The 12,906-nt window shown below is 35.2% G+C and overlaps 1 protein-coding gene across 3 annotated transcripts in view; it reads left to right on the top strand.

The window, feature by feature from the left end:
* The window catches only part of TTC21B (tetratricopeptide repeat domain 21B), a 65,092-nt gene that overhangs the window by 37,548 nt on the left and 14,638 nt on the right, over window positions 1–12,906 (top strand). For all 3 annotated transcript variants that reach the window (XM_019727337.2, XM_074337306.1, XM_019727338.2), the window contains 5 exons: window positions 3,450–3,638; window positions 4,762–4,872; window positions 6,089–6,170; window positions 10,676–10,826; window positions 11,033–11,194. In XM_019727337.2, coding sequence (XP_019582896.2) covers window positions 3,450–3,638; window positions 4,762–4,872; window positions 6,089–6,170; window positions 10,676–10,826; window positions 11,033–11,194 — 695 coding nt within the window. The remainder of the gene's footprint in view (window positions 1–3,449; window positions 3,639–4,761; window positions 4,873–6,088; window positions 6,171–10,675; window positions 10,827–11,032; window positions 11,195–12,906) is intronic.

Below are 12,906 nucleotides of genomic sequence, written 5' to 3'. Positions count from 1 at the left end.
CTCTTTTGACCCATCACTCATAGAAAATAAGTCAAAATAGAAATAATTGTTGAATGCCTATGTATTGTACTGTTTAAATATATTATTGCTAATTTTTATAACAAATACAGAAGTTGATGTTTTTAATCCTGTTGTACAGCTGAGGAGGCTTGGTTTAAAAACTTGGATGAAGTCACATGACTGGTGTCACAGGCAGGATTTGAACTCAGTTCTTTTTTCTTCCATTTATTTATAGCTTCTTAATTTCTTTTAATATTTTGTGGTTTTCTTTTTTTATATTAAAGCTTATTGTGGTGACAAATTACATAGTAAACTTAGTAAAGTTACATAGGCTTCACGTGTACAATTCTGTAAATACATCATCTGTATATCACATTGTAATTTTCAATGGAGGCATTTTGCACACTTTTCCTTAGTGATATCCTATATGTGGCTGATGTTTTTTAATGATTTTTCAATTTCTAGTTTTCTAACAATTTTTCTATAAATATCTTAAATTTTACCTAATGTACTCTCAGTGTCTATTGAGACGGTCATATGACTTTTCTTCTTTTTTTTCTGGTAAGGTGGTGTATTAAATTAATTGATTTCAAATGTTCACCTTTATATGCCTGAAATATGTGTCACTTTCTTGTGATTTTTTTTAAAACAATATTACTGGAATTTAAAGATATTAGCTAATACAGTGTTCAAGATTTGTGCATCTATGTTCATGAGAGATTGAAAGCTACCCTCAGCTCCTAGAGGTTCCTGAGTTCTTTGCCTGGTGAGCCAGCTAATATGACCACTTAATTCTTCAAAGCTATCAAGGGAGGAAGTCTCTAGAGTGAGTAGGCTAGCAAGATAGTCTCATATAATTTAATCATGGGAGTAACATTCCTTCATATTTGCCATATTCTGTTAGTTACAAGCAAGTTACAGGTCCCAACTCACACAAGGAGAGGTGATTATACAAGGTAGTGAACATCAAGAGGTGAGAATGATGGAAGCCATCTTAAAATCTGTCTGCCATGATAGGTGCTTGAATTTTTGTTGAATGACTGAAAGGAAAGCATAGGTTATTGTAATTCTTTAATTGCAATAATTCTTTAATTACAAGAATTATAGGGAAAATCACTTTTTAGTGTATTAGCTATATTTTCTGTGGAAAAAAAACTAAATAAATCAGAAATAAAGAACCTATATGCCATAAAATACTTAACTTTATAAAGTTCTAATTAATATGTACATATTATATTTGTTTTTGCTTCTTTCACTTAATAATCATTTGTGTGTATGTCTATATAGCTCCATTTCATCATGTAAAAAGTAATGTGATATTCTGATTTTATTGGTATATTTAATTTTGGTGTGGTCTTCAGTAAGATATGTACATGTACATAATAAAGCTATTCGAATAGAAAGGGAAATTAAAAAGTCTATTAATTAGTATATACACACACACACACTCACTCACTCACTCACTCACACACACACTTCATTCTACCCAAGGGCTTTAGGGAATTAGCAAGAATATATACATATTATAAAATAGGAAGGGGAAAGGAAAAGTAAATGCAGTGACAATGAAGGTTAATATAGTTATTTTAACAGATAATTAAATTTAGGTCTGATCTTTCTGGAAACCAAGGAAAAACATAGGGAATGGTATCAATTTTTTGAGAACATTTTATTCTGTATGAAAATGGGTTCTTAATGATCATTGTATATAGTTAAAGAAATTGAGCATTCTTTTATGAAATGTCTGATCAAAAATGCGGAACTACTTTGCTCAAAAAATTGCCTCTGTTTATTTACCTTTAAGAAAGTTTTGAGCCTCACAAAATCCAAGTTATAAATGTGTTTCTCTAGGAAGTTAAGCTAATGAGGTCCACGTATTTGACTTTGCAGAGGTTTAGCTGATATAGAGATAAAACTCAGACCATCTAGAGAATGAATTGCATATCTGTTAGAGCTAGGGTGACCATATCATTTATCATTTAAGCCAGAATACTTTTCAGAGGGAAAGAAGGCAGACATGAAGCTGCTACAACAGATATAAAATGGTACTGCCAGATAGAGAGGTACGATTACCCTATTTAGACCAATTATTTCAGAGTTTTTTGATTTTGTGTTTGTGTGTGTGCAAAACCATGCACACTTATATGTACATAAATAAAATATCAAATATACAAATGTAAATATACCTCTATACTTTATAAACATAGTAGCATAACCAAAATGAAAAGTTCATGAAACAGTATTAACCTTTACCACGTGCTGTATACACTAATATTTTCTGATCCTTTCTCTTTCATTTCTAAAAGAATGGTTACTGTGATGCCCTAAATTGATACGGTGGCCTGTGGTACCAAAAGTACCCAGCGTTAGACTATGTTCATCAAATATCAGTTGTCAACCAACATTTTGACAAGGAGTCACCAAAAGGGCTCCCTGTGTGTAGCATAATGTGTGGCAGGCAGATGGTGGGCATTTACTGTTTGTTAAATGAATGCATGAATGCATTAGTGAATGATTGGAGCAAAGTTAAATTTTACTGTGAAGGCCTAAAGCACAGGCGTTCTCTGTCACTTATTAAAGGATGATCTCAATGTTTTAAAAAACAGATATGTGGGTGGGAAGGCTGATGTTCTTCCCAATTACCAACCTACTCTACATTCTTACCCTAAAGAAGGCTCCTACCTTCTTTCGGGGTGACTATGAATAGTGTAGGACCATATATGCACACCATCAATTAATTAGCCATTCCCCATTGTTAGACATTTGAGTCGTGTCAAGATTTTTTGTTTTTCTTTCATTGTTGTGTCTTTGTTTTTTCAACAAATAACAGAGATTGCTTTTTCTTCATAACAAATCGTGTTTCCTTTTTTTTTTTTTCCTAAACAATGTTCTTGCTACCTAACCAAGAGTGGAACAACTAAGGTCAATTACCTCGTTAGTTTAACCTAGTTAGTGTGTTTTCCTAGGGTGCTCCCCAGAAAGATTGGACTAATTGATAGACCATCAACAATACATGGATGTACTTACTGCCTGAAACCTGCCAATATTTGATTTAATAACTGTTAGATACTACTTTATTAGTTTAATAAACATGTTAAATTTTCAATTATTTAATTACGGAATCTAGACATCTTTTCCAAATATTTGTTTCATGGTTGCATTTCCTCTTTAGTGAGCTTCTGAACATATCCTTGTAACAATGGGAAAAGACTCAGTAATTTTTAGTACTTCATTTGGAAAGATGTGTGCGTGCTGGCTCATTTGCAAACAAGTGCATGTTTAAGACCTCAGCTAAGACATTTTCTTTGGATCAGGCCTTGTTAGATTGCAGGCCAAAAATGCTTAAAATAACTTTTCTGTAAAATTCTGCTGTGTGTCAGTTACTGAGAATTGTTTAATTTATTTTCTGTTTCTTTTATTAATTTCCTTTTATTCTTATTTTTTTCTAGGCTCGAGAATTACAAGCGCGAGTACTAAAGCGTGTTCAGATGGAACAGCCAGATGCTGTTCCTGCACAGAAACATTTAGCAGCTGAAATTTGTGCAGAAATTGCAAAACACTCTGTTGCTCAGCGTGACTATGAGAAAGCAATTAAGTTTTATAGAGAAGCACTTGTTCATTGTGAAACAGATAATAAAGTCAGTACCTTCATGAAATTTTAAGCACCTTTTATTCCAGATGTCATGTAATTTCCCCAAATGTAAAATTCTTACCAGCTTATTAATAAAGAATTGAAAAGAAATACAACAAAAATACAAATTAAAACTTAATATTGTTTCTAGAAATTTTCAGAATACTTACATGATGCCTTAAATTAATGTTAGAATCTAAAAATTCAGGAACAAGTGATATAAGGTATATCTTCAAGCTCTTTCTTTTTTTAATATTTATGTGTGTTTTAAGAATCACTTTAAAATAATTTCTCCATCTCATATCTGGATCTAGATGATTCAATTCAGTTTACTGAATATCTATTGTACACCTCTGTATTTCAATTGCTGTTTGGTGCTGTATATGTAAAAATGACTAGATTGAATCTCTACCTCAAATTGCACAGAATGAGAAAAAATGTAAAGATAATATTGGTGTAGAAAGCGTGTATACATGGCTGGTTATATGAACTAAAATGTTATTACTTTCTTAGATCTTAATAGATGTTTAAAATTTTTCTTAAAAAATACTCTAATGAATAGCTAAATTCTTAAATAAGTGATTATGGAACAAAAGATAGCCATGTTCTAGAATTTAAAATTTAAGATTGAACATATTTAAATTAATACAATTCTTTCAGATGTAAGGCAAAAATAACCTTTATTAAGGCCTAACCAAACAGATACCTTGTTCAGTGATGGCTCAAGATTTTAAAATCCTAGTTTTAAATCTGAAACATACCTTAGAGATTATCTGCTTCAAGCTTTTTATTTTACAAATGAGAAAACGGGTTTTGAGAGGTAAGAGGGACTTAGCCCTATCGTGGAGAAACTTGGACTAGAATCCAGTCTCCCTATTTAAGTCCAGTGTTCTTTTTACAATGCTTTGTGCCTCTGTACTTTTCAAGTGAGTTACCACCTGTTTTTTCTTTTTTTTTTTTTTCCCCTAGTATAAGAGAAAGTAGAGATAAGCGTGCCTATAGTTTTCCCGTTATGCTTGGCATTTTTATTGCAATAACTGTTGGTCAACTAAAGTTTAATCTGGGTCCAGAAATTTTCCTCATTCACTTTTTATTACAGTTTCTTGCTAATCTTGGCCTTTTTCTCACAGATAATGCTGGAGCTGGCACGATTATACCTGGCACAAGATGACCCTGATGCCTGCTTGCGTCACTGTGCTCTCCTTCTCCAGAGTGACCAGGACAATGAAGCTGCTACCATGGTTAGTCCAAGAGACCAGTGCTGTAAAGGCGTTTGTGTTTTATACTCCACATGGAAGTTTCAAATTTCACCCAAGAAAACTAATACTAGATGAGAGGCCTGGCTCATGTTGGCTTTTGGAAGAAATTCCTTTTTTAATACATTTTACAAATAAAGACCAAGAATCTTTTTTATTTTATAAAAATAGTAAACCTATTCTTATAAATGAGGCCTGACTTGCCGAATTGGGCCTAGTTAATTTTTCTGTATGGCTCAGGATGCTTGGTCAGGAGGAGTTCATCTATCTGGTAAAACTATAATTTGCTAAAGACTAACCTTAAGTACTTACTCAGACACCCTGGACTAATTTATAAGTTTCAGTGGGACTTTCGGAGTTACAGAAAAAAACTTCGTTTATCATTCTAAGATGGAGTGTTTTAAATAGAGTTCTGGTTTTCTTTCTGCTTAATCCTGGGGTTGAGGTATTCGCCAGCTTTTCAAACAGCTACATCGATGACAGTTTGTGAGGTTCATTCTAAGTTATTATACTAAAAAATAAATATAAAAGTCTCCCTTTCAAAACATATAATAAGAAAATCTCATTAGATCTTGCTTATTTTGAATTCCTTTGAAATATTTAGGATTTAAGAGTATTTGTTGTTTTTTTTAAATCTTCTCCTTGTCACTTTAGCTATGCCCAGTGATGCATCTTTCTGTGATAGTACATACAGTGTGCAATTCCCTTCAAATTTCTGTTTTTAAAAATAACCACTTGAAACATATTTTCTGCTAAAACTACAGTTTTGCAAACAGAGCTATCTGTTTCACATCCTTCATTATCTTCTATTATATTGATCTCAGTGCTAATCTGCTTAAGGTGTGCTTGCATTTTAAATGGCTCCTTTTTATAAAACTTTGCCCTCATGTATTTCATATGCATTTTCATAGTGCCAAGTCTTTTTTTTTTTTTCTAATTTTTATTTGGAAATATCAAGGAACAGTGTGTTTTTCCAGGACCCATCAGCTCCAAGTCTAGTCGTTTTTATAATGTAGCTGTGGAGGGCGCAGCTCACTGGCCCATGTGGGAATTGAACCAGCAATCTTGGTGTTACGAGCACTGCACTCTAACCAACTGAGCCAACCAGCCGTCCTCATAGTGCCAAATCTTGATAGAAGGAATATGCTTTGTAAAGTACATGGCAATATTTCTAGAACCAACTCTTTTTTTACCTTTCTAGATGATGGCAGATCTCATGTTCAAGAAGCAGGACTATGAACAAGCAGTGTTTCATTTACAGCAGCTTTTAGAACGCAAGCCAGGTAAATATTCACTGATTATATTTTTCTAATGTAATAGACTCCCTTTCTCCTCGTTTTGGTGGCTGGGCACCTTGGAAAAACCCCAAACCTGGTTGAATCTAACTGTGCTTATTCTACACCTGCTCCTGAGCAGTTGAAATGGCTATAAGGAAAATGTGACACCATTGACTCATCTCACTTTAAATTATGACTGCAGACTCCAAATGGGCCCTCAGCTATCCTACTGTATTTCTCCAATGAACACTCACTCCAGCTACTTTTCATACTTTCTCCTCTCTCCTCAACCTCCAACACCCATTCCCCTTTTATTGTCCTCAGCTAAAAACCTTGCCTCCTACTTCCCTGAGAAAACATGAACAACTGGAAGGGACGGTTGTTCTCTTCCCCATCTTCTCGTCACTGTCTGTCCACTCCCCAGCCAATATCTTCCCCAGGTCTGCCATCCCATCTGCAGCAGCTTCTCCCTGTCTGCACTCGACACCACCCCGTACCTCCTAAAAAAGCTTTATTCATGCAGTTCTCTCTCCTGCATCATTTTTTCTCAGTCAGACACAAACATGCTGTGATATCTCCCCACTTCAAATACATCAATAAATAAAAACCAGCTTTTAACTCTCCAGTTACTCTTCTACTTACTTCTCCATTCCTCCATTTTCCTTTACAACAAATTTCCTCTCGAATAATTTCTATATGTGCTGTCTTTGTCTCCTCTATTTCTGAGCACCAGTGAAGCTCTTCTGTAGGGTAACCAGGACCTTCATGCTTCCAGATCCAGTGTGGAATTCTTAGTTTTCTGCTTACTTGGCCCGTCATTGCATTTAGCACAATTTTTCCCCTCTTCATCCTGGAAGATTTTCTTCACTTGTCTTTTAGGATGCTAGTCTTACCCGGTTTTCCTTCTCCCAACTGTCCACTCTATTTGACTCTCCTTTTTTCCATCTTTGTTCTCTGTGACCTTTAAATATCAGAATGTTTTAGACCTCAGTCTCAAACCTTTTATCATGATTTTTATACATTCACCCTGCTAGGTGATTTCATCCAGTCCCATGACCTTATATCCTGTTTATATGCCGATGTCTCCCAAATGTGTATCTGCAGTCCTGACTCATAAACACCACTGCCTGTTTGCATTCCCACTCAGCTATTTAGGAAGATCTCCAGCTTAGCATGTCCAAACAGAATGCTTGATCTCTCCTTCCCTCCAAATCTGCTCCTTCTTCATTTCTCGTCTCAGTACATGGCATCACCATTTACCCACGTACTCAGGCCTCAGACCTTACAGTTTACTTTGCCTCATCTTTCTTTCATACACTATATTCATTCTGTCAGCAAACCTGTTAGCTCTGCCTTTAAAATACTTCTAGAATCATCACTTTTTACCACCTCCACTGCTACCACCCTGGTCTCAGCCTTCATCATCTTACATAGGTAATTTCAGCATTTTCATAACTTATCTCTGTTTCGATTCCTTGCCTCAAAATAGTTTGGGAAAAAATTCAAAATAGAAATTTTTTCAGCTGAAAGTGAAAAAATAAATCCTAGTGGCCTAAATGGCTTTTATTTTTCTGTTATGTAAACCAAACTTAAAAGAAGATGATGCAGGGAATGGCACAGAGGTTCCATAGTATCATCAGGAAACCTGAGTTCTTCTGTCTTTTCCTTCTACCATCATGAATGAGCCTTACTTCCCTTCGAAGTATCACCTTATGGTCCAAGACGACTGCTGCAGCTCTGCGGCCACCCTGGGGAGAGTGGGGGTGGAAGTGGGCCAAAGGGCATGGCTCCCCAGTGAATCATCTTTTTTTTCCTTTAAAAAACCCTTTCTAGAAGCACCCCCATGGCTGTACAAGAGAGTGATAAATGTCTTTTAGTTGAACACAGTGCCACATGGAACCAAATCAGGATTCTGATAAAGGAGAAAGGAATAGTGGATACAGGCAACAGCCAAGCAGAGGGTGCCTCGAGACTTTTCAGTTGCTGTTCCTTCTTCCTGGAATAAGCTCCTCCCAAATATTCACATGGCGGCTCCTCCATTCCGCTCAGGACTTGGCTACAGTGTTGCCTCTTCTTGAGAGGACCGTTCCCCAGCCATCCTGTGTCAAAACACCTCTTACTGTGCTCCATCCTTTGTCCTGTTATATATACATAGATCGCCCTTGTAAAACAAAAGAAAAATTGTAAACAATAGAACATGAGCATCAAATGGCCAGGTACCTTGTCTTCATTGCTGTGTTTCTATGACTTAGAACAGTATCTGGCCAAGTAGGTGCTCAATAAATATGGGATGGAAAGAAGAGTGGGAGGAGAAAAGGAAGGAAGGGAGGTAGAGAGGGCGGGAGAGGAGGGAAAGGAAAAAGAGAAAGCCAAGGTGGAAACAGTAATGTGTGTTACTTATATGTGTTACTAAAAAGAGTTTGAAATCTCAGAGCAAGTCCTAGAGCTGTCATTTAATTCTTCTGAACCCTAATACCTTCACCTCAGGATGATGCCATGTGCAGTCAGAGTTGCCTGGTTAGGGCAGCGTAGACTCAGAGGTGACTGTATATCAGGTGGCATAACTCAAAAAAAACAGATGTACTCTACATGTGGTATTTACTAATGATTTTAATAAAAAGAAAAAAGTTTGAATTTAGAGAATAACACTTTCTACTGAACCCTAAAATACCCCTAGTTAGGGCAAAGATTGAAAGGAAAAAGTCCTATTTGTTTTTATGGTATTGTCGACATTTTAATTTCTTATTATTTTTACTATATTTTTAAATTTCCACCCACCTTTGGACTGTTTCAGGCCATGTTTTTGTTTCTTGCCCTGTCTCTTCCAGCTTTTACTCAGGTGTGATTTAAGAGTGCTGTTAATTATTTTACTATCTTACTTCTTCTAGTCACTCTGAGTCCAAAATATGGGCCTATCTCCCTACTTCTGTTGCCCAAACCTTACTCTTACTTTCTTCAGGCCTAAGTAAATTTTTTCCAGCCATTTTTGTCTTGTGTTCTGGATTCTGTTTTGTCCCCTTTCTCCTTCTCTGAACTATCATTTAAGGTGGTATATATAACTCATTCTGTCTACCTTAAGCTGTTCCCATATTGCAGCATAACCCTCTGAGTAAATGGTCCAACAAGGTTTCTTTAAAAAATAGACCTCTCCCCCGTGAATATTTTTAAGTCATTAATGACAATATTGTCCTTACATGTAAGATTTGAAGAATCCCTCATCTGACATGTGAATTTTATCTCACTTGGCACATAAATAGATACTAGTAAAATTGGCTTAGTAGACTGGCTGCTTTGAACTATTTATAAACAAATATAAAATGAATTATTTGTTAATTCAGTATAAGGACCTTGCACTCCAAAAATACCAAATAATACACAACCACACCTTCTTGCCTTTGAGTCCTGTGCTAACTGAAACTTGAGAGCCCAAATACCTAAAAAACACAACTATAGAGAAATAAAATTTGATCCGTTAATATAATAGACTATTTGCAGCCATTAAAATCATGTTTTTGAAGACCATTTGATGACAGTTGGGAAATATTTTCTGTATAATATTGAATCAACATCAAAACCCCAAGTTTGACTTCAATTTTGTATATATGTAAGTTAAAAAAATATTTGCTTATATTTAAATATTTATAGATTGATTTCACTCACAAATATGTGAAAAGAAAATAACCAAAATGTGGTAATCTCTAGCTGGTGAGAATATGAGTGTTTTTTTTCTTCTTTATACTTTTCTGTATTTCTTCAAATTGTCTAAAGTATACACGTGTTATTTTTACAATCTTATATAACATTTATTAAATTAGTTTCAGAGGTTAGTATTTTAGTGATGAGAAAGAACTAGATAGAATTGGGAGTAGAAGGCTTTCTAGGAGGCTGCCAGGAAATTAATTATACCTGAAACCAAAGAACTAAATTAATTATTTTTCCTTAGAAGAAGGTAAAATAGGATTAAAATGCAGGGACCTACATGATAAGGTTATAGTATGGTAAGCTGGTGTCTACTGTGTTAGGTCCGTACACATATTAAGGAAAGGCTGGAGGAAGATTTGTAATTGCCCACCCCAAACATTATCATCAAAATGTACTGTTCTCACCCTCTTATTTGCTGCAGTAAGTGGAAAAGGAGGTCTCAGAGATAGACTTGCCCTGTGCAATCAAATCAATCCTCTTGAACTATGTAGCTAGAGTTCAGGTTACACAGCTGTGTCTAGAAAATTTTGGTCTGAGGAATGATCGAAAAGTAAGTTATAGCAAACGCACATTTTTACTTATTTGCCTGTATAGAACCTCTCACTATGATCAGACCAACCCAACCTTTATCATCTGATAGATTATCCAATTATCCATAGTCTCTTTAGAGAGTTATAACTCATAAGGCATTCCTTTGCTTACATTTGAATTGTATTTCATTTGAAGTAAACTGTATTTTAATGAGATAGGATTATAACCATCAAAAGATATAAAATGTTGTTTTTATCTGAAATATTCTTTGTTTGTAGATAATTATATGACATTATCTCGTTTAATTGATTTCCTAAGAAGATGTGGAAAACTTGAGGATGTTCCAAGATTTTTCTTAATGGCTGAGAAACGTAATTCCAGAGCAAAATTGGAGCCAGGATATCAATACTGTAAAGGACTATATCTTTGGTAAATCTGTTGGCAAATAATCCTACATACTAGCTTTTTTTTTTTTTTTTCCCATTGTGGATAAAGTAGAATAAGCTTTTGTTTGTTTTAAGAAACACCTACATTGTAAAATATGTTAATAGTTTTATTATCAAATAGATTATAAACAAAGTTTGTAGTCAGTGATTGAAATAAATGATTTTTTTTTTTTTTAAACATCTAACAAGGTATACTGGAGAACCAAATGATGCCCTTCGACATTTTAATAAAGCTCGGAAAGATAGTGACTGGGGCCAAAATGCCCTTTATAATATGATAGAAATCTGTTTGAATCCAGATAATGAAACTATTGGAGGGGAAGTATTTGAAAATCTTGATGGAGTCTTGGGGTGAGTAGTGTTTGACAAATTATCTTGTAAAAAACAAAGAAAAACCAAAACAAACAAACAAACACTTGTTGATAAGCAAGGATACCCTATAGAGGAGACCTTATAGAAGAGAATTAAATTCTAGGATAGCACTAGGGAAAGATCAGATGAAAAAAATCACAGCACAGCTACAATTAATGTTCTTTAAAACAAGCACGAAATACTTTTAGGAGATTTCCTAAATCATGATAAACATGTTATGAAGACACTTTCCTAAGTAGAAAATAGGGGAGAAAATAGGATACATTATAGAATTTGATTCCTTTGGCAAAAATTGTTCCCAGAATAATAGTAACTCCTTAACAAATGGTAGTTACATGCCATACCCTGTGCTGTGTACCTTACATGCATTATCTTATTTACTCCCTGCACCAGTATTGTGAAATAAAACTCAGAGTTAACTTGTCTAATGTGATAGAGTTAGTAAATGGTGGGGGCAAGATTTGGGCTGCAGTCTACCTGACTTGAAAGCTCCAGTTGTTAGGCACAGTGGTTATGTTTCTCGCAGCCTCTGTTTGTTGCTTGCCCTCTCCTCAAATTGGACAAGGTATGGTGGGGGCTGTATAAGGATGCAAATGTGTAAGGCTCAGGGGTAGTTTCTGCCTTCTTGAGCATGTAATTTACCTAGGAGGCAAGACAGTATCTGAGATCATTCACCCTCCGACAAAACAGAAATAGGTTAAATGGATATTAAATGTTGCGGGATTTGTAGAAATTATAGTAGCAGTGCAGAGTAGTCAGGGCCAGCTGTATAGAGGAATGGGAGTAAATTAGAAGTGGATTGCTGAGAGGTTCAATGGCAGATTATAGAGACCACTGAAAGTTTCAGAGCAGGGAGAGATGTTTATTTTATGTTTGTCTTAGAAAGATTAAGGTAACTTAGTGTTATATGACTATAGGCTATCCCTGTGGAATTATTCAGCAAGTTGAAAATACAAAAACGAACTCAGAAAGGAGGTCACAGCTGGAGATTCAGGTTTGGTCAGGTGGATAGTTGGGACCCCATGAATAGCCCCTTTGTGGGTAGGATATAGTAGCAGAAGTCTGAGAACTAACTAAATTTGGGACATGCTAATATTTAAGGGGACTGGCAGAGGAAGGGAAGTCAGCAAAGGGCAATCAGTGTGGTGAAGAGAGAACTAAAAATGAATGATGTTTTAGAAGTGGAAGAAGGGGAACTTTGAAGAAGGTAGCCAATGGTGTGAAATGTTTTAAAGACGATAAAGGCCGAAGGCCTGAGAAAGAGACCAATGACTTTTGTGACTGAGCTCTGAGAATTTATTTTCCTTTCAGTAATTTATTTATTTATTTATATATGTATATATATATATATAGACACACACATATACATACACATGTATATATACATATATATGTATATGTGTATATATATACACACATATATATATATATACCTCCCCACATGTACAGAGGCTGCCAAAAAATATATACACATTTTAAGAAAGGAAAAAACTGTATTAAAATTATAATACTTAATATATACCAATAACAAAAGATGAATACAGGTTACAGTTGACTTGTGCAATTACAAGAGGTGCTCAAAGTGGTTACCATCAGCGTCCAGACACTTCTGATTATGGCAAACTACTGCTTGAGTGACATTGACCAAAGTGTCCACTTGTATACATATTTTTGGCACCTCTGGTATATAC

The sequence above is a fragment of the Rhinolophus sinicus genome, linkage group LG01 (assembly GCF_036562045.2).
Source record: "Rhinolophus sinicus isolate RSC01 linkage group LG01, ASM3656204v1, whole genome shotgun sequence".
Lineage (NCBI taxonomy): Eukaryota > Metazoa > Chordata > Mammalia > Chiroptera > Rhinolophidae > Rhinolophus > Rhinolophus sinicus.
The sequence above is the reverse complement of the archived record's forward strand: the minus strand, read 5'-3'. Positions and strand labels throughout refer to the sequence as shown.